The 26308-nt window shown below is 39.9% G+C and overlaps 1 protein-coding gene across 1 annotated transcript in view; it reads left to right on the top strand.

The window, feature by feature from the left end:
• The window catches only part of LOC118593846 (transmembrane protein 45A-like), a 36341-nt gene extending 11146 nt beyond the window's left edge, over positions 1-25195 (top strand). Inside the window, exons 3-6 of the mRNA XM_036203435.1 lie at positions 58-246; positions 1619-1803; positions 19860-20005; positions 25105-25195. Coding sequence (XP_036059328.1) covers positions 58-246; positions 1619-1803; positions 19860-20005; positions 25105-25195 — 611 coding nt within the window. The remainder of the gene's footprint in view (positions 1-57; positions 247-1618; positions 1804-19859; positions 20006-25104) is intronic.
• Positions 25196-26308: the final 1113 nt, after the last annotated feature.

The following is a 26308-nucleotide window of genomic DNA, read 5'->3' as shown; positions in this document are numbered from 1 at the left end:
CTGTGTACAAGGAACTTATGGAGAAGGTTACTTGTTCTGTGAAATATTCTCTTACAGGTGCCATCAGCCTACAAATCTATGCTGAAGTCTCAGAGAGCCGGTTGATGTGGATCCTACGCTTGCACCACACAGTTATCTATATCTTCTATGGACTTCTGGGTGTGACTAGAATCTTAAGTACTACCATTAAATCTCTTCCAGTCTCCTTAACCAAGCTGGCATTGTCAAGTGCCTTCCTTGTACAAAGTAAGTATCAGCAGTTTTTCCTGGGCCTTTCTCAACTGTTAGACATCCAGGTAGCTGTGTATAAGGTACCTTTGGTGTCATGGTATAGCCTTGATTGATGAGACCATTTCTATCCAGGCCATAGTGAGACATTTGGGTGTCAGAATGTCAAAGACTTTCCTTCCCTACTAATTTACTTAGGCCAGCAAAACTACTCAACGTATTTCATTCATGTTTCACTTTCTGTCTTAAAGACTCGCCTATTAACATCAGGATATTTTCTATCGTTCTTCTGGCTCTTTAAAAATATTCATGGAGTAAAACTCTGCTAGCATATAATAAGTAACAACTCAAATATTCAGCCATATTAAAAAATGAGGTTCTTGGGGCTACAGAGATTAGCAGTTAGGAGCACTTGCTGTTCTTGCAGAGTACCAGAGTTTGATTCCCATGACCAAGCCAGGTAACTTGCAACTGCCTGTAACCCCTCTTCTAGACTCTACAGTTCCATGAACATATATTTAATTAAAAATAAATCTTAAAGAATGAGGTACAAATTTTGAGAGATCAATGATAAACTGCACATTGTGTCCATTTGCTTTCTCATCTTATTGTAGAGGGAAAGAAAACAAGTGTTTAATGACATGTCTTCATTTATTACACACATATGAAGCACATTAATTATGGAACCATGAAATCCCCAAATAATCAGAAGACAGTCACTTCCTATCTCTTCCTCTTGCCTTCCATGTCTGTTGAAAGAACTTCTGTCTGTTACTGTTTGAGAATGAGAACCAGATAAAAGATGAGTCCCAACAACCAGCAGCATAACCCTGTTGTTTCAAAGGGCTACTACATTATACATTTCATGAATGCGTTTTCCTCTTTAAAGGAAAATGTTTCAGTGAATTTGGAATCTATTCATAGACTGAAACAATGCACATATTTACAGCTTCCTGGTGACTTCCAGATAATATTGCCATGTCCATGGTTATGATGTATGTATGTGTTTACATATCCCAGGGGACAGATGTCATGATATGAGGCTTCAGCTTGTTCATAGTTGTATAATTCATAGTTCCTCGGCCCTATTAGGCTTCTTATTCATCATTCTGCACAGAGAACTCTCTGACTTACAGTTACTTGAAGGTGCTGTGATGTGTTAAAGGCAAAAATGAATGTTGGAGGAGGGGAAAGGAAGGTTATCACTCCAACATTCAATTTTGAAGAAGCAGCAATGACAATATGCTTACTATGGACATCAGCTGGGACTTGTTCCTCTGGGCAATTGTGAGTTTGTTCAGAGAGCTCATGGACAGAGGGAGGGAGGGAGAGGCCATGAACAGCTTTTGGTTCCATTGAAAATGACCAACTGCTTTCCTCCTTCCTTCAGCTTTCATCATGTACAATCACACTCATGGCCGAGTCACAGTGGATGTTTATTTGCACAAGATACTGGCTCTTGCCACCTTCTTATCAGGCCTGGTTTCCTTCATGGAGGTCCTCACAAAGAATAATATAACCCTGGAGATGCTGCGATCAAGTCTTATTATGCTCCAAGGGACTTGGTTATGGCAGGTAAGTTGGGACTATGAGATGACGGCCATGTGCCTGCATCTGTAGCTTCTCTCATTTTGGTGGAGGATATTGCTCTATAGGTCAAGACCTTCTCTCTGATGAGTTTTCTGCAATACTAATGTGGACCTCTGGGAAATTATGGGTTTTTTTAATGCTTAGTTGCTGAGGAGGCAGATAGTACACATACCTGAGGAGCCATCATATAGTAACTCCGAGACGATGTTTTTAATCAAAAGCCATTTGTGATACTTAGACATTTTGCTGCCCAATGACCAGCAAGTCTGAGAAATTAGTGAAAGGCAAGAAATGGGGGAAAACAATATTTGCTGTGTGGCAACTATATGGTTGATGTAGAAGGGCCTATCTTACTATAATCCATGCCATCCCTGAGCAGGTAGATGGTCCTGAGTGCTATATGAAAGCAGGCTGAGCAAGGCAGGGGGAGCAAGCCAGTAAGCAGTCTTCCTTCATGAGCTCTGCACCAGTTTCTGCCTCCATGTTCCTGCCTTGTTGGAGTCCCTACCCTAACACCACTCAGTGATAGATTGTGCTGTGGAAGTGTAAGCTAAAATAAACCCTGTACTCCCTAAGCGGCTTTTGGTCATGGGGTTTTCACCAAGCAGTAGAAACCCTAGCTAAGACAATGTTTGCATATGGGGCTCAGCCACATTTGCTGAAAAAAAAATTTACTTTGGAACTATCACCAAATTTCAGGTCATAGAGCTGAAAGTCTGTTTTCTTGTGTTTTATGGATGTAGAGAGAACATTTGGATTTTTAGATAATTTTGCATGTAGTAGGAGTTAAGTGTTTCTTGTGGTTCTGATAATAAATGTTCACGACGGGCTCATGTTTTCAAAGCTGAGTCCTAGCTGGTGACTTAATTTGTGCCATTCTATCTTGGAACTATGTAGTTTTGCTTTTGACTTTTAAGTGGCTATTCACTAATTGTCTGCCTTGAGCTTCACAAAAGGCTTTGAATTTGGACTTTCAAACAATATTGATGCTATTAAATATTTGGAGATGCTTAGAAATAGTATAAATGCATTTTCTACTATGAGATAGATGGTCATGAGCCTTCGGGTGCCTATGTAGTAAATGGTCATCCATGGAAACATACAAAAAAAGTAACACTACATGAACTCAACAGATTATATTTGGGGATATACATGTGTGCATGCAGTGACAATCAAGGGAAAAGAGACCGTGAGTTTGAAGGAGAGTGGGGAGAACTATACAGCAGGCTCTGTTAAACATTGAGCCATCTTTCCAATCCCCTTTAATTTTGGGGGGGTTTCTTGGGGTTTATCCCAGAGCCTAAACTATGATAGGCAAACAATATACTATGGAGCAATGTCCGTCCTCCAACATGAGTATCCTTGGTTAAATTTACTCTGAAGTCTTTTAGGGTGTTCAATGCCATTGTAATAGAATTACTCATTTAATTTCATTTAGTGATTATTTGTTGTTTGTATATAAAGATTATAAATGACTTTTTGTATTGTTTTTGTATTTGTGGATATGCTAAATTAATTTATTGCCTTTTAAGAAAAGAATCCTCAGTGTTTGCTATATGTAAGATCAGAATATTTACAAATATAGAGAGTTCTATTTATTCTTTTCTAACATTTGGTTTTAAAATTTTTTTCTTGCTTAATTATGCTGTCTAGACTTTGTAGTACAATGTTGAATAGAGGCAATGAAAAAGTAACTTTATTTCTTGTTCTTGAGTCAAGGAGGACAGCATTCATACTTTCAGTATAAGATATGATATTGTCTGTGGGGCCTTATTCATTTAAAAATGGTTTTGACATAATTTTTTCCTTTTATTGAAAATATGCTTTTTTCCAAAATAACATTTTCATTGATCATTTGGGAATTTCATATCATGCACCTTGATCACACCCACTACCCAGTCCTCCCAGGTCTGCCTTCCTACCCTTGTGACCTCCCACCCCAACAGAAGAAGACGGGAAAGAAAGAAAAACTACTTACTTGGCATGGGAGACACCATGATCAGAAACAGGCTTTTTTTTTTTTTTTCTCACATAATCTATCCTGCTTATAGTTTCATCCCTCTGCTCCTCCCCTTTTCACCACACCTCCCCTCCCATCCAGAGCCCCCCCCCCTTTCTGCTTCTCATTAGAAAACAAACAAACTTCTGAGGGATAATAATAAAATAAAATAAAATAAAATAAAAACCAAACACATTGTATCAGGACAGAAATACACAAACAGAAGGAAAAGAGTCCAAGAAAAGGCACAAGAAACAGGTATAGATGCAGAGATCTACTTGTTTGCATACTCACGAACCCCATAAAAACACTAAACTGGAAGCCATAATATATACACAAAGGACTTGTAGGGTAAAGAGAGAGAAATAATAAATAAATACAATAAAAATTCAGATACAATTAAAAAATAGTTTAAAAAGCCCCAACATGACATTATGAGACAAGGAACCTCCAAAGATGCAGTTCAGTTCATTTTCTGTTGGTCATCTAACTGCTGGGCAAGCAGCCTGAACTCAAGAGTAGTTTGTTTCCCCAGGGAAACTCCTGGAAAAAACTACGTTTTCACTTGCAAGTGGCTCTAAATTGGAGAGAGCTTCTGGGTTAGGAATCAGGGCTTGTGTTCACTTCTCCTTTCAGCTGTAGGGTTCCATCTGGTGCAGACTGGTGCAGGCCCTATGCATGTTGCCACAGTCTCTGTGAGTTCATGTGTGTGTCAGTCCTATTGGTTTAGAGGCCCTGTTTCCTTTGTGTTCTCTGCCACTTCTGGCTCTTACCTTCTTCCTACCTCCCCATCAGTAGGACTCCCCAAGATCTTGAGGGGCTGGGATGGGATTTGATGAGACATCCTGTGTAGGGCTGAGTGTTTTGAGGTCTCTCACTTGCTACATATTGTATGGTTGTGGGTCTGTGTTTATTCCCATCTGCAGGAAAAGGAATTCTCTGATGATGACTGAGCAAGGCACTTATGTACGAATATAGCAAAATGTCATTAGGAGTTGTTTTATTGCTATGTTCTTTTAGTAGAACAGCAGTATTTGGTTTTACCCTAGATCCCTTGGCTATCTAGTCTCAGGCTCCTGGCCACCTAAGCAGTGTCAGGAATGGGTTCCATCTCATGGAGTGGGCCTTAAGTCAAATCAGATATTGATTAGTTACTCACACAAGCTTTGTATCACCGCTACACTAGCATATCTTGCAGGCGGGACGCCATTGTAGATCAAAGGGTTTGAGGCTGGGTTGGTGTTTACATTTCTTCTTTGGCAGCATGCAGAATACTTTCCTGTACCAAAGATGCTAGCACATGGAGATGAAAGCTCTATATAGGCACCAGCTTGATTTCTCTATGTTCAATGATTTGTGTAGGGGTTATCTTTAGCAATAGGGCCTTACTGTCAGATTGTGGAAAGCAACCTATAGTTTTGGCAACAGCCTGGGTTGTTGGGTGATTCCCATGAGACCTCTTTGGCCAACAACTCAATTAGATGTAACCCAGCCCCAGTACTGGCAGCTTCATTTGGTGACAAGAAATAGCCAGTTGGGGCTCTCTCCCCTACCATTACTTTGAGATTTCATTTAGATAGCCTTCATATATGTATATAATTTAGGAAGCTTCTGCTTTATTAGGTTTCTGAATTACTCCTCAAATTGCCCCTAATTTTAGCTCTCTCTCCCTGTACTCCCTCCCTCATCCCCCATTTACCTCCCCTTCCCTACTTGATCCTTGATTCCAGCTCCCGCTACTCCATTCATCCAAAATTTTCTATTCTATTTCCCTTTCCTAGGGAGATTATGTGTCACCCCCTAGTCCCTTACTCTATATCTAACCTCTATGGTTCTACAGATTGTAGCTTGGTAGTCATTGAATTAATAGTTAATGTCCACATATAAGTAAACACATACGATATTGTCTTTCTGGGTTTGTGTTACCTCATTCAGAATGATTATTTTTCTAATTTCATCCATTTACCTGTGAATTTCATTTTTTAATGTCTGAGTAACATTCCATTGTATAAACGTACCATATTTTCTCTGTCCATTCATCTGTTGAGAGACATTATTGGGGCCCTGTCCCAGCTGGATTCATTCAGGTCCTGAGATAGGGAAGGGGTGTCACTGGAAAGAAGTATCTGACCACCAAATGAAATTCACACTAGTGGCCACCCCAAAAAGCTGAGCCGTCCTTATCTATATTTCAAAGACAAACATGTTCCCCACCCCCATCCCCAGTATCGACTTCAGGCAAAAACAAACATGTGTTTCCCAACTTTTAAATTCAAACACTGTAGTTAGAGTTTTCCTGTCTGGCCCAGTCAGGACAAATCTCTCTTACCCGCCAGTCCCACAGTCGCTCAGACCCAACCAAGAAAGCACACAAAGACTTACATTGCTTATAAACTGTATGGCCATGGCAGGCTGCTTGTTATCTACTTCTTCTCTCTTAAATTAACCCATTTTTGCTTATCTATACTTTGCCACATGGCTTGTGGCTTACCAGTGTCTTTACATGTTGCTTCTCATGGCAGCGGCTGGCAGTGTCTCTCTCTAGCCTTCTATTTCCCAGAATCCTCTCCTCTCTTGTCCCGCCTATACTTCCTGCCTAGCCATTGGCCAAACAGCATTTTATTTGTACAGAGCGATATCCACAGCACTTCCCCTTTTCTTTTTTTTTTTTTTTAAGGAAGGTTTTAACTTTTACATAGTAAAATTACATATAACAAAACAATTATCAAGCAAGAATTATAGTTACATTATTAAAGAAGATATTCTATCTTATATTGGTGAGCCTAAGGTTTTATATCTAACTTATCTTGTATCATAACTGAGTAAAATTATAACTATCTAGTCTTCAACCACATCAAAGACCTCAGAAGGATATAATATTACCTGAGAACCGGGAGAAGGATGCAAGCAACTTTCGGGAGTCTTGCAAGAGTAGACAGAGACAGCTGGCAGCCTGGACAGTCACCTAATGTTCCTTTGTAAAGTTGGGGCATCTGTCTTCAGCCCACAGGGCTAGAGTCTCTTGGTCACTTCTCTCAGTGTCCTGTAGAATGTCTGGCCATTTCCTCTGCAAAGCAGGAACCTGAAGGACCATTTTGTCAAGCAAAGTTCAGTGGTCACCTTTCTATGGGTCCTGCATGTTCAGTTGATCAAGCAGTCCAGGCAAGAACAGTTTCTTGCCCAAATGGCTATTTTTGCCAAGGTGAAGATAAGATATGAAGTGTCTTCAATGCCCATCCTCGTCTCTGAAGTAAATCGGTGCTGCCAGGAGCAGACATGTCTCACTGTCCACAAAGTCTAAATTTTAAAAGTATTTTAAATGCCATATTCTGTAGGTCTTTGAAGTATTTGAAGATTACCTATCTGTCTGAAATATCTCTATGTATACCTAGAAGACTTAACTAACATGGCTACGAGTATGATTATCATAGATGACTAATTATTAATCTATTTTTAATTATCCATTACAATTTAAATGAGCTATACAAACATAATACCTTAAACATGAATAGAAATATGCACATAGTATAACAAAATTAACTAAGTTTGTATCAATAGATACACATCAGCCATGGGTTCCCCTGTCCTCCCCCCTCCTGCCCCTGCTCCCACATTTCCCAATAGCCCCTCTCCTCCATTCCCATGTCCTCAAGGATCAAGGCACCCCTGGGGATTCATTTAAACCTGGTGGATTCAGTACAGGCAGGTCCAGTCCCCCCTTCCAGGCTGAGCAAAGTGTCCCTGTGTAAGCCCAAGGTTCCAAACAGCCAGCTCATGCACTAAGGACAGGTCCCAGTCCCACAGCCTGGGTGCCTCCCAAACAGTTCAAGCTATTCACTTGTCTCACTTATCCAGAGGGCCTGATCAAGATCCAGCTGGGGGCTCCACAGCCTTTGGTTCATAATTCATGTGCTTCCATTTGTTTGGCTATTTATCCCTATGCTTTTCCAATCTTGGCCTCAACAATTCACACTCTTACAGTCCCTCCTCTTTCTCGATATTGGACTCCTGGAGCTCCACCTGGGGCCTGGCCGAGGATCTCTGCATCCACTTCATCAGTTATTGGTTGAGAGTTCCAGCACAACTGTTAGGGTGTCTGGCCATCTGATCACCAGACTAGGTCAGATCAGGCTTTCTCTTGACTGTTGCCAGTAGTCTACAGAGGATATATCATTGTGGATATCTGGGGACCTCTCGAGCACTCTGCCTATTCCTGTTCTCATGTGGTCATCATTTATCATGTTCTGTTATTCCTTGTTCTCCCTTTCTGTTCTTGATCCAGCTGGGATCTCCTGCTCCCCTAAGCTTTCTTTCCCTCAAACCTTGCCCTTCATTACTCCCACTGTCGTCCAGGTTGTTCATGTAGATCTCATCCATTTCTCTGTCATTGGGTGGTTCCTGTATCTTTCCTAGGGTCCCGTTTTCTAGGTAGCCTCCCTGGAGTTGTGTAGCAGTCTAGTCATCTTTGTTTTACTGTAGTTGGAGTTTTTCTGCCTGACCCAGAGTCAGGACAAATCTCTCTTACCCGCCAGTCCCACAGTTGCTCAGACCTAACCAAGAAAGCACACAGAAACTTATATTGCTTACAAACTGTATGGCCGTGGCAGGCTGCTTGTTATCTACCTTTTCTATCTTAAATTAACCCATTTCTGTTAATCTATACTTTGCCACGTGGCTTGTGGCTTACCGGTGTCTTTATATGTTGCTTCTCATGGCAGCGGCTGGCAGTGTCTATCTCCAGCCTTCTACTTCCCAGAATTCTCTTCTCTCTTGTCCCACCTATACTTCCTGCCTGGCCACTGGCCAATCAGAACTTTATTTACATAGAGCACTATCCACAGCACTTCCCCTTTTCTTTTTTTTTTTTTAAAGGAAGGTTTTAACTTTTACACAGTACAATTACATATAACAAAACAATTATCAAGCAAGAATTACAGTTATAATATTAAAGAAGATATCCTATCTATCTTATATTTGTGAGTCTAAGGTTTTATATCTAACTTATCTTTTATCATAATTGAGGAAATTATAACTATCTAGTCTTCAACCACATCAAAGACCTCAGAAGGATATAATATTACCTGAGAACCGGGAGAAGGATGCAAGCATCTTTCGGGAGTCTTGCAAGAGTAGACAGAGACAGCTGGCAGCACAGTTTCTTGTCCAAATGGCTATTTTTGCCAAGGTGAAAATAAAAGTATCTTCAATGTTCATCCTCCTCTCTGAAGTAAATCGGTGCTGCCAGGAGCAGACATGCCTCACTGTCCACAAAGTCTAAATTTTAAAAGTATTTTAAATGCCATATTCTGTAGGTCTTTGAAGTATTTGAAGATTACCTATCTATCTGAAATATCTCTGTGTATACCTAGAAGACTTAACTAACATGGCTACAAGTATGATTATCACAGATGACTAATGATTAATCTATTTTTAATTATCCATTACAATTTAAAATGAGCTATACAAACATAATACCTTAAACACGAGTAGAAATATACACACAGTATAACAAAATTAACTTTAAGTTTGTATCAATAGACTAAAGTCTATACCAATGTAAAACATTTTAAACAAGTTGTTGCTCTTTAGAAGTAAATTCCTTAATCTACCCTTTCATCCTATTATATCTGTATCATATCCCCCTTTCTTCTTTAGAAAGAGATCTCATTTATAATCAACCTGCTTTAAAGAAAAATATTGGTTTTTCTCTGTCCCACACCAGAGGGCTCTTCTGATTTGGGACACAAGAATCTAACCTTTTCTTTTAGCAATATGTCTGGGTTTAGAGAAGGAGTGAGCCAATTCCATCTCCAAAGCCAGCTTGATAATTTTGGGAATGTGGGCGTAGTTTCTCTTACTACTTCTTGCTGGAGGGGGGCGCTGTATTTTATGGGAACACAAAGAAAATTTTAGGATTATGGAATAGTCCATTAGGGTGAACCTCTGAGCCAGTTGCCTTGAAACCATTCTGGATGTTGGATCATCTGAGCCATGGTGTCATCAGAGACCTTTCAGGTGGTCTTGGCTGATCAAACCTGATGTATCTTAATCTGGAACAAATCCACAGCCTCTGGCTTTCTGTGGAAACAAAAGCAGAGACTCTTTTCCAAAGCAACATATCCTTATATCCAAATTTTGAAGTCAAGTTACCTTTAAAATTTACATATTTGTTTAACTCAACAGCTTTTACGATCAAATCTTTTTCTGTGGTTAAAAATCCCAAAGACAAGAAAAACCAGATTCTCTGTGTAATATCCATCTTTGTAAAATTGAAACGCCATTGTGGCTGCTGGCTCCACCCACCTCAGTTTCCCAACATGGCGGTGGTACAGTTTACTGCCAGCTCTGGGTCTGGAGCTATGTGTACCATCAACTATCAGAAGCAGTTCTATTAAAGCAGCGCATAGCCCAGAAACTTTTTTTTTTTAAAACTAGCAAAGGCTAAATCTACCATGCAGCAGAGTAAAGTGCTGCTTGTAGACTCCTCATTCCCACCACACTGCAGGTCAGACGCACGCGCCAGGAACCCGCCATAGTAGCTCAAACCCGCAGGCTGCCGCTAACTTGAGAGAGACAACTAGGAAGCTGTTTTTTAGCTCCATTTTAGAATATTTTTTCTCAGGATTTAGGTGGAAACTCTTGCCAACATGTTGGGCGCCATTTGTAGTTAGAATTTTCCTGCCTAGTATCCTACTATGAGTATTGAAGACACGTTAGAAGAAATAGATTCATCAGTCAAAGAAAACACTAACACCAACAAAGTCATGACCCAAAATGTCCAAGAAATTTGGGACACCATGAAAAGACCAAACCTACAAATAATAGGGATAGAGGAAGGAGAAGAATACCAACTCAAAGGCACAGAAAATATATTTAACAAAATCATAGACGAAAACTTTCCCAACTTAAAGAACGAAATGCCTATGAAGATACAAGAAGCCTATAGAACACCAAACAGACTAGACCCCCCAAAAAAGTCCCCTTGCCACATAATAATTAAACAAATAAACATACAGAATAAAGAAAATATATTAAGGGCAGTAAAGGAAAAAAGGCCAAGTGACTTATAAAGGCAAACCCATCAGAATAACACCCGATTTCTCAATGGAGACTTTGAAAGCCAGAAGGATCTGGACAGATATAATGCAGATATTAAGAGACCATGGATGCCAGCCTATACTAATATACCCAGTAAAATTTTCCATCATCATAAATAGAGTGAACAAGACCTTTCAAGACAAAACCAGATTTAAACAATACTTATCCACAAACCTAGCCCTACAGAAAGCACTAGAAGGAAAATTCCAACCTAAGAAAGTCAGCTACACCCTCAAAAACACAGGCAATAAATAACACCACAGCAGTAAACCCCAAAGAAGAGAAGTACACACACACTACTACCAGGAATGAACAGTCACTGGTCATTAATATCCCTTAATATCAAAGGACTTAATTCACCTATAAAAAGACACAGACTAACAGAATGGATACAAAAACAGGACCCATCTTTCTGCTGCATACAAGAAACACACCTCAAATTCAAAGATAGACACCTCCTAAGAATAAAAGGCTGGGAAAAGACTTTCCAATCAAATGGTCTTAAGAAGCAAGCTGGTGTAGCCATCCTAATATCCAGCAAAATAGACTTCAAACTAAAATCAATCAAAAGAGATGATGAAGGACATTACATACTCATCACAGGAAAGATCCACCAAGATGAAGTCTCAATTCTGAACATTTATGCCCCAAACACAAGGGCACCCAAATATGTAAAAGAAACATTACTAAAGCTTAAATCACATATAAAACCCCATACATTAATAGTGGGAGACTTCAACACCCCACTTTCACCCCTGGACAGATCAGCCAAATTGAAACTTAACAGAGAAATAAAGGACTTAACTGATGTTATGACCCAAATGGACTTAATCAATATCTACAGAACATTCCACTTGAACAAAAAAGAATATACCTTCTTCTCAGCACCCCATGGAACCTTCTCTAAAATTTATCACATACTTGGCCACAAAGCAAATCTCAACAGATTCAAAACAATTGAAATAGCATCCTGTGTTCTATCAGACCACCATGGTTTAAAGTTAGATTTCAACACCAAAAAAACCTACAGAAATCCTACAATCTCATGGGAACTGAATAATGCTCAACTAAATCACCAATGGGTTAAGGAAGAAATAAAGAAAGAAATTAAAGACTTCCTAGAGATCAATGAAAATGAATACACCACATACCCAAACTTATGGGATACTATGAAAGCAGTGCTAAAAGGGAAATTCATAGCACTAAATGCCCACATAAAGGAGTTGGAGAAATCTCAAGCTAGTGACTTGACAGCACACCTGAAAGCCCTTGAACAGGAAGAAGCAAAGTCTCCCAGGAGGAACAGATGCCAGCAAATTATCAAATTGAGAGCTAAAATTAATAAAATAGAAATAAAGAGAACAATACAAAGGATTAATGAAACAAAGAGTTGGTTCTTTGAGATCAACAAGATAGACAAGCCCTTATCCAAACTAACCAAAAGACAGAGAGAGGGCATCCAAATTAACAAAATCAGAAATGAAAAGGGGGACATAACAACAGACAATGAGGAAATCCAGAGAATCATCAGGTCATACTTCAAAAACCTCTACTTCACAAAACTGGGAAATCTAAAAGAAATGGATAATTTTCTGGATAGGTACCACATACCTAAGTTAAATCAAGACCAGATAAACCATTTAAATAGTCCAATAACCCCTAAGGAAATAGAATCAGTCATTAAAAGTCTCCCAACCGAAAAAAAAAATAAATAAAAGCCCAGGACTAGATGGTTTCAGTGTAGAATTCTACCAGATCTTCAAAGAAGACTTAATACCAATACTCTTTAAATTGTTCCACACAATAGAAGCAGAAGGTATATTACCAAACTCCTTCTATGAGGCTAAAATTACCCTGATTCCTAAACCAAACAAAGATGCAACAAAGAAAGAGAACTACAGACCAATCTCCCTCATGAACATTGATGCAAAAATACTCAATAAAATACTGGCAAACAGACTCCAAGAACACATCAAAACAATTACCCACCATGATCAATTAGGCTTCATCCCAGGGATGCAAGGGTGGTTCAACATACGAAAGTCCGTCAATGTAATACACCACATAAACAAACTCAAAGAAAAAAAAACACATGAACATTTCAATAGATGCAGAAAAGGCATTTGACAAAATCCAACACCCCTTTATGATAAAGGTCTTGGAGCGATCAGGAATACAGGGATAATACCTAAACATAATAAAGGCACTATACAGTAAGCCAACAGCCAACATCAAATTAAATGGAGAGAAACTCAAAGCAACACCACTAAAATCAGGAACAAGGAAAGGCTGTCCCCTCTCCCCATACTTATTCAATATAGTACTTGAAGTTCTAGCCAGAGCTATAAGACAATATAAGGAGATTAGATGACATGATAGTATACATGAGTGACCCCAAAAATTCAACCAAGGAACTGATACAGCTTATAAACACCTTCAGCAACATAGCAGGATACAAGATCAACTCAAAAAAATCAGTAGCCCTCCTATATGCAATAGACAAACATGCTGAGAAGGAAATCAGAGATACATTACCCTTTACCATAGCCACAAATGATATAAAATACCTTGGGATTACTCTAACTAAGCATGTGAAGGACCTATATGACAAGAACTTTTAGTCCCTGAAAAAAGAAATTGAAGAAGATGTCAGAATGGCTAAAATCAAAAACACAGAAGACAGCTTATGCTGGAGAGGATGTGGAGCAAGGGGAACTCTCCTCCACTGCTGGTGGGAATGCAAGCTTGTACAGCCACTTTGGAAATCAATATGGCACTTCCTTAGAAAATTGGGAATCCATCTCCCCCAAGACCCAGCTATAGCACTCTTGGGCATATACCCAAGGAATGCTCAATCATACCACAAGGGCATTTGCTCAGCTATGTTCATATCAGCATTGTTTGTAATAGCCAGAACCTGGAAACAACCTAGATGCCCTTCAACTGAAGAATGGATAAAGAAAATATGGTACATATACATAATGGAGTACTACTCAGCAGAGAAAAACAATGACATCATGAGGTTTGCAGGGGAATGGATGGATGTAGAAAAAATCATCCTGAGTGAGGTAACCCAGACTCAGAAGGACAAACATGGTATGTATTTCTGGCTTCTTTATAAAAAAAAATCAGAATCATGTGTTCATTCATTCATACGTGTGTGGGTTTATGTCTGGGTTTTCAATTGGATTAAATTGACCATTGCTGCTGTGTTGGTGCCAATACTATGCTCTCTCTCTCTCTTTTTTTAAACCTAGAATGGTAGTACAATTTGAAGTAGAGGATGGTGATACCTCCCCCAGTTCTTTTTTTATTTTATAATTTAATTTAATTTTACATATCAGCCACAGATTTTCCTGTCCTCTATCCTCCTGCCCCCCTTTCCCACAGCCCATCCCTCCATTCCCATCTCCTCCAGGGAAAGGACTCCCCTGGGGATTCAGCTCAACCTGGTAGATTCAGTCAAGGCAGGTCCAGTCCCCTCCTCCCTTCACCCAGGCTGAGCAAAGGGTCCCTGCATAGGCCCAGGTTCCAAACAGCCAGCTCATGTACTAAGGACAGGTCCCAGTCCCACTGCCTGGGTGCCTCCCAAACAGTTCAAGCTATTCAATTGTCTCACTTATCCAGAGGGTCTGATCCAGTTGGGGACTCCTCAGCTATTGGTTCATAGTTCATATGTTTCCACTAGTTTGGCTATTTGTCCCTGTGCTTTTTCCAATCATGGTCTCAACAATTCTCGCTCATACAATCCCTCCTCTTTCTCACCGAGTGGACTCCTGGAGCTGCACCTGGGGCCTGGCTGTGGATCTCTGCATCTGCTTCCATCAGTCATTGTATGAGAGTTCTAGCACAACAGTTAGGATATTTGGCCATCCGATCACCAGAGTAGGTCAGTTCCCTTCCCCAGTTCTTTTAGTATTTTTTTTAGCTGTCCTTGGTGTTTTATGTTTCCATATGAAGCTGAAAATTGTCCTTTCAATACCTGGGAAGAATTGTGTTAGAATTTTGATGAGGATTGCATTGAATCTGTAAATTACTTTTGGTAATATGACCATTTCTACTATATTAATCCTACCAACCCATGACCATGGGGGAATTTTTGCATCTCCTGTTATCTTAAATTTCTTTCTTCAATATCTTAAAGTTTTTATCATACATGTCTTTTACTTGCTTAGTTAAAGTTACCACAATCTATCTATCTATCTATCTATCTATCTATCTATCTATCTATCTATCTATAATTAAGGCTGTTTTAAGGGTGTTGTTTCCCTGATTTCTTTCTCAGTCATTTTGCTATTTGTATATAGAAGGACTAATGCTTTTGTGAGTTAATTTTGAATTCAACTACTTTGCTGAAAGTGTTTATCAGCTGTAAGAGTTCCCTAGTGGAATTTTTAGGGTCATGAATATGTGCTATCATATCATCTACAAATACAGATACTTTGACTTCTTCCTTTCCAATTTGTATCCACTTGATTTCCTACAGTTGTCTTGTCACTCTAGCTAGGACTTCAAGTACTGTATTGAATAGGCATGGAGAGAGTACACAACCTTGTCTTGTTCCTGATTTTAGTAAAATTACTTTGAATTTTCTCCACTTAAGGTGATATTGACTCTGAGCTTGTAGTAAACTGCCTTTAATATGTTGAGGTATGCCCCTTGTAAATCTAATCTCTCCAGGACTTTTTATCATGAAGAGATAGTGTATTTTGTCAAAGGCCTTTTCTTTCATTTTGTTTATATGGTGGATTATGTTTACTGATTTTTGCATGTTATATTATTGTCCCTATATCTCTGGGATGAAGTATATTTAACAATGGTGGATGATCTTTTTGATGTGTTCTAGAATTTGGTTTGCATGTATTTTATTGAGAAATTTACATCTATGTTCATTTGTGAAATTGATCTGTGATTCTCTTTCTTTGTTGGGTCTTTATGTGATTTTGGTATCAGGGTAACTGTGACCTCATAAAGTGAATTGGACAATATTCTTTCTCTTTCCATTTTGTTGAATAGTTTGAGGAATATTGGCATTAATTCATCCTTGAAAGTCAGGTAAAATTCTGTACTAAAACTATCTGGCCCTGGGCTTTTTTTTTGGTTGGGTGAATTTTAATGACTGCTTCTATTTCACTAGGTGCTATAAGTTTGTTAAATTACTTCTGTGATCATGATTTAACTTTGGTAAGTGGTATGTATTGAGAAAACTACCTATTTTATTTAGATTTTCAATTTGGCAGAGTATGGGTTTTTAAAGTATGTCCTTGTGAATTCCTTGATGTCTGTTTTTATGTCCCCCTTTTCATCTCTATATTTGTTATGTTGGATCTTCTCTCTCTGTCTTTTTAGTTAGTTTACATAAGGGTTTTTTAATCTTATTGATTCTCCAAAGAACCAACTGTATCATTGATTCTTGGTATTGCTCTTATTATTTTTGTTTGTATTTTATTTATCTCAGCTCCCAGTTTATTTCTTGCTGTCTACTCCTTTTGGTTGTGATTTCTTCTTTGAACTCTAAAGCTTTTAGGTGTGTTATTAAGTAGATAGTATGAGATCTCTCCATTTTTTAATGTAGGCATTTAGTGCTCTGAACTTGCCTTTTAGAACCTCCTTCATTGTATCCCATAAGTTTGGGTATGTTGTATATTCATTTTCATTCTAGTCTAGAAAATCTTTAATTTCTTTTTTGACCCATTTTCCATCCAATAGTGTTGCAAATGAGTCTGTACGCTTTCTGTTGTTGGTATATAGCTTTAATTTGTGGTGGTCTGATAAGATTCAGGGTCTTATTTCAATTTTCTTATATCTATTGAGACTTGCTTTGTGCCCAAATATGTGAGCAATTTTGTAGAAAGTTCTATGAGGTACAGGGAAGAAGGTACATTCTTTTGTGTTTGGGTGAAATGTTCTATAAATATCTGTCAGACCCATTTGGTTTATAACATCTTTTAGCTCCAGAATTTCTCTGTTTAGTTTTTGTCCGGGTGTCCTGTCTCCCACTATCAGTGTGTGAGGGTCAATATATGTGTGAGGGTCAATATGACTTAAGCTGTAGTAGTGTTTCTTTTATGAACTTGGGTGCCTTTATGTTTAGTGCATAGATGTTACAAATGCAAATGTTCTCTTGGTGGATTTTTCCTTTGTTGAGTATGTAGTGTCTTTCCATATCTCTTTTGATTAGTTTTGGTTTGAAGTCTACTTAAACAATTAAAATTGCTATACCAGCTTGCTTCTTAGGTCCATTTGCTTGAAGTATCTCTTTCCATTCTTTTACTCTAAAGAAATATCTATCTTTGATGCTAATGTGTGTTTCTTGGATGCATCAGAAGGATGGATCCTGTTTTTGCATCTATTCTGTTAATCTGTGTCTTTTTATTGGAGAATTGAGACTATTGATATTGGGAGATATCAATGAGCAGTTTTTTTGATTCCTATTATTTTGTTGTTGTGGTGGTGGTGGTGGTGGTGGCTACAGTGTGTGTGTGTATGTGTGTGTGTGTTTCCCCTCTTTTGATTTGCTGGTCTAGGATTATTCATTCCTTGTGTTTTCTTGGGTGAGGTAACCCTTTAGTTTGGAGTTTTCCTTCTAGCCCTTCTGTAGGGTTGGTTTTGTAGATAGATACTGCTTAAATTAAGTTTTTGTCATGGAATGTCTTATTTTCTCCATCTATTTTGATTGAAGTTTTGCTGGTTGTAGTAGACTCAGATGACATTTGTGGTCTATTGTAGTCTGTAGAACATCTTTCTAGGCCCTTCTTGCTTTTAGAGTTTCCACTTGGAAGCCAGGTGTTATTCTAATTCTAATAGGTCTGCTTCTATGTGTGACTTAGTCATTTTCCTTTGGAGCTTTTAATATTGTTTCTTTGTTCTGTATGTTTAGTGGTTTTACTACTACGTGCCAAGGGGAATTTATTTTCTGGTCCAGTCTGTTTGATGGTTTGTATTTGTCTTGTGCTTTGATAGGTATCTCCCTCTTTAGGTTTTGGAACTTTCCTTCTATAGTTTGGTTGAAAATACTTTCTGTGTTATTGACCTAGGTTTCTTCTCCTTCCTCTATTCCTATTACTCTTAGATTTGGTCACTTCATATCATCCTAGATTTCCTGGGTGCTTTGTGCCAAGACTTATTAGTCTTTTCTTTTACCTCAGTGTTGTGATCTTGTTGGCTACAGAGTCCTCATGACTTATTATTACATATCATCTTTTCATATGTCATGGATAGAGGTTTGATTATATAGTCTAAACAAACTTATATAGTTAACTGATGCCTTTTACATGCTCAAACATAAAACAAAAATCATTGTAGTAAATCTTTCTCTGTACCACCAGCTCCCAAATAATGACAAAGAGACTTATTAATTATGAAAGCTTGGCCTTAGCTTAGACTTGTCCCACTAGCTCTTGTAACTTAAATTAACCATTTATTTTAATCTATGTTCTACCACATGGCTTGTTACTTCATCTCTCCACACTGCTCATGTTACTTTCTCCATGTCTGGCTGCTGACCTGCCTTTCTTCTTCCCCGAGTCCTCTCTGTCCCTAGAAGTTTCACTTAACCTCTTCCTGCCTAACTATTGGCTATTAAGCTCTTTGTTAAACCAACCATAGTGACATATCTTCACACAGTGTAAAGGAATATTCCACAACAATCATCTTTAACTGACTTGATCACTGCACTTTCCACACTTGTATTGATGCAGATATATATGTTACCTTTAAAACTTTATGTATTTTCAGAAAAAAGAACTAGATACCAGTGAAGATAAGTAGCCCAGATAATCCAGCCTCTCAGAATGCCTCTGTTGCAGTTTCCTCAAAATTCTGCATCTAGAACAACTTCAAAGCTGCTAGTTGAGATGGTCCAGCCTCATAGACTATCCACCAAGACTCTACACACAGAGACTAAAGAAAATATATTACAGCTATCTCTCCCAGGACTTGACCACTATCCCAATCTCAGGGTCCTCTAAAGAAGTCATTGCCCCCAAACAATAAGAAGCAGTCTGGGAAATATGGCACATTCTCAAGAAGTGGAGTGGATGGGTCTGTGAATTATGGCTGTTTGTCACCATTTAGGAGGGTTGGCTACAAGTTGTTATTGGTCATGGTCAGGAAAAAAGCTAAACAAAAGAGATTAGACTCAGGGATCTCTTTCTTATGGAGAAAGGGGAGGATGGGCTGGAGAGGGGCTAGGGATTCACAGGGGAGAAGAAATCAGGGTGTTTCACCAGGATCTGCTTAGTCCCCTGGGAATGGGTGCAGAGAGTGAGGAGAGGCCAAAACAGTTAGTCTCCTTGAAAGCTGGTGGGATTGGGATTTGGAGGAAAAGAGGAGAAGTTAAGATCTGAGGCTTGCCCACTGGCTTCTGTGGCCTACTTGCTTCTCTGTCAAGCTTGGCGGGCAGTTTCCAAGGGAGTGTCTGCTGGAGTTGGGGGTTGTGATGACAAAATGAGTGAGGAGTAATGTCAAAGGAGAAAAATCTGTGTGATCTGCTGGAGATGGGGACACATAGGAGGGAGAGGCCATAGCAGGTGGTCCTCTGTGGAACTGGGAATGAGACTGGCAGATTCGACTTGGAGAGGAGAAGAGAGAGCTAAAGATCTACAGTTCCCTGCTTCCCTGGCCAGAGTCTATTTTACAGTGTTGTGTGATCTAACTTTGAAATAATAGGATGAATCTGTATACGTGAACTTTCTGAACATCTTCACATAACAAGGGATGCTTACTACTCATATTTTGAAAATTGATCATTAAATTTCCTTAAAATCTGTTTTAAAATGATGACTTGGTAGATACTGCCTCTGATACTAAATCAGATCAGAACATGGCATTTATCTGTGATATCTCAGATAATAGAAATTATCTTAATTATCAAACATTTTAAAATGTGCCATTGTTAGCAGTATGCTCCTATATTTTAATTTTGTTGTGTTTGAACTTACAGATGGGTTTTGTTCTCTATAACCCGACTGGAGGTATTGAATGGGATCTGACAGATCATCACAACACTATGCTTCTTACCATATACTTTTGTTTCCATTGTGTGTTTGCCTATATCATCATTGGAGTGAATTATGCTGTTGTCACGTGGTGAGTTAGTGATTTTTTGGTTCATGGCTATCCCATTCCTTGGTATATGGTCATCAAGTCCCAATACTAGTGAAAGGAAATACTTGAAAGGGACCATCTTACAGCCACATCTCAGTGGATTTCCTAATCCAAACCACCAGGCACACAGCCTCCATCTTGTGGTCTGAGTACAGCTCTGGCTGCAATGTTCTGTATCTCTGGCCATATTTCTGTCTAGAGTGGTACACTTTGTAGTCACTGGTGCTTGAGCACTTTAAACATATCAAGTGCCACAGTAACTTCAGTAAATGTAAATGTCTAATAAGATTGAGTCTCTTTTTTTTTTTTTTTTTTTTTTCAGAGCTGGGGACTGAACCTAGGGCCTCTTGCTTGCTAGGCAAGCGCTCTACCACTGAACTAAATCCCCAACCCCCAGAATCTCTTCTTTACTATGTTTAGGAACTACACATTTATGGTCCAGTCTCTCTCCATCCCTAACATGTTTCATTCTAGACTTTCCAAAGGGCACTTCCTGCTACCTGGCATATTCTCATTAAGTGGCTATCTCTTCTTTGAATGATCCTGTGGTTCCTCTAACCTATTCATCCACCAGATGTTGTAACAATAGTGGGGCTGACTGTGAGTTCATTTGTGTTAATTCCCCCTGCTATCTTGAGCTGTCCTAAGGGCACAGTGCCAAACATGGAGCAGTCAATCCATCATTGCCTGATTACTACTAAAAGATCTGTGTTCCAGATAAAATTCGATATCTCATACAGCCTTCATTTGTTTTGACAAAGTCTTAGATGCTGTTTAGTTTTGCTCTTTTATTGGTATTATAAAGATAATGCTAAGATTCAGTGCTACCTTTATGAGATTAAATGGCTGGTTAACTCAGCCCTGAAATTCAGGGTAAGGACTGTAAAAATCTAGTAGTCAGGGTTTCACCATGAGTTTGTATCTCACCCATATGTGATAAAGTATCAAACATTGGGGCTGGAGAGATGGCTCAGAGCTTAAGAGCACTGGCTTCCAGAGGTCCTGAGTTCAATTCCCAGCAACCACAGGGTGGCTCACAACCATCTGTAATGAGATCTGGTGCCCTCTTCTGGCCTGCAGGGATACTATATACATAATAAATAAATAAATCTTTTAAAAAAGTATCAAACGTTACGTGATTGGCTTGGTGTAGCATAATGATTGTCATGCAGCCTAAACAGGATGTGGAATAAGCACCCCAGAATCTCTAAAAGATGAGGCTATCTGCCAGTTCCCTAAAGTGATGGATCCAAGATAGCCTCATCCTATCTCACACCTGCAGTCTTAATTACAATGGCTTACATCTGAGAGCTATCTTCCCAAAAATCTTGTTATGTGGTCCATATATTTTACATTTAACACCATCTGTTACAAAAAGCTATTTTGCAAGATCTCCTCTGTGTACAGGAATTAACAGGCAATTAAAATCAGATTTTCCAAGTGATAATTCGTATGAGTCATTTTGATAAGCAAAGTAGAGGTTCTCCAAATACCAGACACATGACAGCTAACTTGCCGGGTCAGCTCTTGTCTTTCTCATATATGTGAAGGGAAGATACGAGATCCAAAGCACGTGTCTACTCTGATTCTCGCTCCTAGAACTTTGCCGTTCTAGTGACTAGTGGTTATTTTCCATTCTTGTTTGTTGGCTCTTTCTCAGTCCCCTGGAGGCCATTTCTGCATCTCTAAACCTTAGAGCTGCTAGGGGCAAATAGAACCTGGTAAAGACATCTGAATGTGACGGAGTTTGGAGGCTTGTGATAAGGGCATACGTACACGAGAGAAAAGGAAGACAAAGTCACTAGGGGTTATGTAAATAGTTAATTCATGGGCTAGAGAAACAGTTCAGTGGTAAAGAGCTCTTAACTGTTCTTCCAGAGGACTCCGTTTTAGTTCCCAGCACCTAATGCTTCTGAGTCCCAACCTCCCATGACTCCTGTTCTAGGATATCTATGCCTTCTTCTAGCCTTCAGGGTAGCTAGCCTCATATATGTGGTATACACACATATACATAAATTAAAAAATTAAGTAATTAATTTGCTATAAGCAACTACACACACTTTAATTCACTACAAGAAATTTCAGTAAGGAAGCTAGTCCATCAACCAACCAACCCTTTACATTTCATAGGTGTTGGAGTTGTGCAGTGAGGAAATACTATGTGGTTTTGAAAAAACGACAAAGGGGAGTTCTCAGGCTTGCACTTGTTCCAGAGGTTTAGCCTTTCGTGACGAAGTGGTTTGAAGGCTTAAGGAGAACAGTGGGGCAATGTTAATAGTCAATAATCAAGGTAAATCATTCTAAGTGGCTGCCTTCAGCTCTTGAGTCAAAAGATGTTTCAGAGACTAATCAATCATTGTTTATTGGAGGAGTTTGAGTGAGCTGGCAGAAGCTGAAGAATTAGCTTCCACTTACAGATGAGTAGTCTGACCCTGCTGTCAAAGTGTCCAGAATGTTCCGTGCCAGAATCAGTTCAGTCTGGCCGGGGTTAGGGAAGCAGGTAGGATGAAGTCTCTGCCCTGTTGACGCTTTAGTGGGACCTAGAGCTCAAGAGGAAGCGTGGAGCATTGACGGGTGGGCAGAGCTCCATCCGAAGGAAGGCGGAAGAAAAGCTCATTCACATGTGGGTGGCCTGGGGAACTTCCTCTTAAAAGAACAGTCTGGAGCGGTTGCTTTATCAAATGTCTTTCCATAGTCTTGTGCATTTCTGGAAATCATATCTTATGCATGTGGTCAAGGTCACAGTGTCCTTATGAAAACCACACACACGAAAAGATTTGCATATGCCTTAATACCTTTTCTCATCAGAGACTCAGAAATCCTGCTTGGCCACTAAGCAGCTTCCGTTCTTCCAGTGTCGAAAATGATCGTCCACTTCCTTCTGAGTTTCTCTTGAAGTGAAAATAGTCACAGGGGAGAGAATAGTCCCCTAAACTTCTGACTCACCACGGGCAGGGCAACCGCCCATACTGAGTGCTCCGTGCCCACACAAAACACACACTTCTTTTCTGTCTTCCTTTCTTCCTTCCTTCCTTCCTTCCTTCCTTCCTTCCTTCCTTCCTTCCTTCCTCCCTCTCTCCCTCTCTCTCTCTCTCTCTCTTTCTTTCTTCTTTTTTTTGTGACATTGAGGTAATGCACTGTAAAGCTGGGCATCAGCCTAGAATCGCAGGCAAGCTGATTGAGGCATAGGACAGTCTTCCTAACCCTGAGTCCTGGGTAATCTTTATAACCTTCATGAAATTTTCCTTCTTTTTTTTTTTTTTTTTTTTTTTTTTTAATAATCATGAGGGCACACTCTTTGGTATCTCCTGGGTCATATTTTCCCCTCTGTCACTTTTGTGTATCTTTTTCACAATAAAACTGTGTGTAGGTTTGCCTCTACATTTTTTATTATTATTAAGAAATTTTCTATTCATTTTACATACCAACCACAGATTCACCTGTCCTCCCTCCTCCAGCCCCCCAGCCCCTCCCAACCCACCTCCCATTCCCACCTCCTCCAAGGCAAGGTCTCCCATGGGGAGTCAGCAGAGCCTGGTACACTCAGTTGAGGCAGGTCCAAGCCTCTCCTCCCTGCACCGAGGCTGTGCAAAGGGTCTCACCATAGGCACTGGGCTCCAAACAGCCGGCTCAGGCACTAGGGATGGTCCCGATCCCATTGCCTGGGAGCCCCCTAAACAGTTCAAGCTAAACAACTGTCTCGCTTATCCAGAGGGCCTAGTCCATTACCATGGGGGCTCCTCAGCTATTGGCCACAGTTCATGTGTTTTCACTAACAAAAACACATTTCTAAAGAGGCAGGAGGAGTTAAAAGTCAGTCCAGACTGCCTCTGCTTCTTTTCTAGAATGCCATAGGATGGCAAGGGCAAGGGAATTATGTCCCCCCATTCCCACCCCTTGCCACCTACAACAAGTGGGAGAGCAGACCTCAGAGGCATGAGAACAGAAGAGCTGGTCCTGCCTATTACCAAGTGCAGCAATCCGGAGAGCGAGCCCTGCACCTTGCCTGGGCAAAACAGTAGAGCTGGCCCTAGTGGTGTGAGTGCAGATGAGCTAGACCAGAGGATTTGAGAGCAGGAACACTGGCCCCACTCCTTGCTCTCTGCTTGGGAGAGCTAGGCAGAGTAGTGCTGGAGAGCTCCCCCAGGTGGTGACGATGAGGAAAAGCTGGCAGACTGACCAATCCAGCTACCACCCAGGCCCAGAACCAAGACTATGAGGTAGCCCGCCCCAACACCCACCTCATCTATGAACTGCTGGAGCATGTGAGGGGGCTGGACCTGTAGTTCCAAAGCTAGAGAGATATGACACAAGGTAACAACAGGATATCCAAGAGAATTCCCAGTTAGGGGCCCAGTATTGATAGTGTGGCAGAAGCCAGAGACGTTAAACCAAACCAATGACTCATTGCAATGAACACTTATAAGTAGAAATGTATGGACTAAAGGGTAAACTGTGTGACTCACTGTGTCACACTACAGCTTCCATGCTGAGATTTGTTTTGTTTTCTTCTTTTTTTCAATTTGATTGGGGTGGAGAGGTTACAAGGGCAGTGGGCAGAAGTGAGGGGACAGGAGATGAGTGGGATTGGGATGCATGATGTGAAACCCACAAAGAATCAATATAAAGTTAAAAAGTCAACCCAGAATTGCCATAGGGCTCAACTTGGGCTGGTACCCCTAGGAAGATCTCACTTCATGTGTTCCCTTTATAGAAAATGAAATTGCTTTGCAACCCATGGGTAGGTGTGGTTTTGATGCTGAAACTCCACTGACCTCAGTCTCATCCGACCTCACCACAGCCCACAGATTCTCTTATTTGTTTTAGACAGAATCAAAATGTCCTGATGCCTAGTTAAACAATCACGTAATCTATTGAAGACCATATTTGTTTGTTTTCTTATACCGTGCTTTAATCTACATACATTTCCAGGAATCCCTGACACCAAGTAAATACAGTGTGCTTTTCTGGCTCGCCTCCTCTAGGTACAGAAATACTCTGGAGTGTTAGCTGTATATTGCTCTCAGTTTTTATTCTAGGTTTCACGTAACTGAGATTACTCTCCTATCCTCCCCATCCAGGTTGGTGAAATGGAGACTTAGGAAATTCTACTTCACACAAGTTCCACTCCTGAAAAATGTCGGGCAAGAGGAAGAATCAGAAGAGATGTGAACTTGATGGGCAGCCATTCATTCTTACATAAACCTTTTCTTTATTGTAATGAACCTTACTTTCCTCTTGCTTTTCACCTGCATTCAGCACACACAATCTGTACTGTTTATAGTTCCAACTTTGCTAAAAGTACTTAAATGTAGTTATTTCATTTTTGTCTGAAAGTACTTTGGATGACAAGATTATTTCACACACATGGTATCATATAGTAAGAATCATATATAAAAATACTTTTTTTAATTTTCCACATGGATAGTTTCCAGGCTCCTGGTCTTGCTGTATCTTGTGGTTCATTAAAAATGGAGCAAAAAAAGAAAAAGAAAATTAATATAGAAACCTCATGTCTTTGTTTTCATCATTGCGCTATACCATGTTCTCACGTGGTGCAGAAAAAGCTGAGTAATTCAGAAATACCTTTCTGTAAGACATCCCCCATGGAAAAAACAGACACAAACCAGGATGATAATATATATCTTTAATCCCAGTGCTCATACTGTGAGATTGGGAGCGTAGGTAGGAGAATTTCTGGAAGCTCTCAGACTGGCTAATCCTGTGTATACCACCGTGACCATCAAAGAGACCCTCTCTCCAGGTAGAAGGTGAAGACCAATCTGGAGGTTGTCTTTAGACATCTACATGTGCCATGGTATGCACATTCACTCACTTCATATATTCAGACACACACATATATATACAGACACATATCACACATACACACACACACACAAACACACACATACACACACACACACACACACACACACACACGCCAAGAAGAGAAAAGTATAATTTACAATAAGAATTCTCTTTTCAATAGTGATCCTTTATGTGAAAATGTAGCTATGTAGATGTAATTCTGAATAGTCTTACTAAATAAGAAACACAGAGCCAAATGAAGAGTTAAAAGCCCAGAGATTGAGCAGTAGCCAAGAGCTAAGACCACCTTATCTTACCACTCGCTGCCATCCTTCCCCTGAGAGAGAGAGACCTTCCTTTGTCCTCTCTTTTTATTGCCTTTCTGTTCTGCCTTCTCATTGGTTCTAAACCCAACCACATGACTTCCTCGTCACTGCCTGTCTATACAGACCTCCAGGTCTCTATGGTTCGCACTGA

Source organism: Onychomys torridus, chromosome 12, assembly GCF_903995425.1.
Source record: "Onychomys torridus chromosome 12, mOncTor1.1, whole genome shotgun sequence".
In the NCBI taxonomy this organism is placed as follows: Eukaryota; Metazoa; Chordata; class Mammalia; order Rodentia; family Cricetidae; genus Onychomys; species Onychomys torridus.
This window is presented reverse-complemented; position numbering and strand designations above follow the sequence as displayed.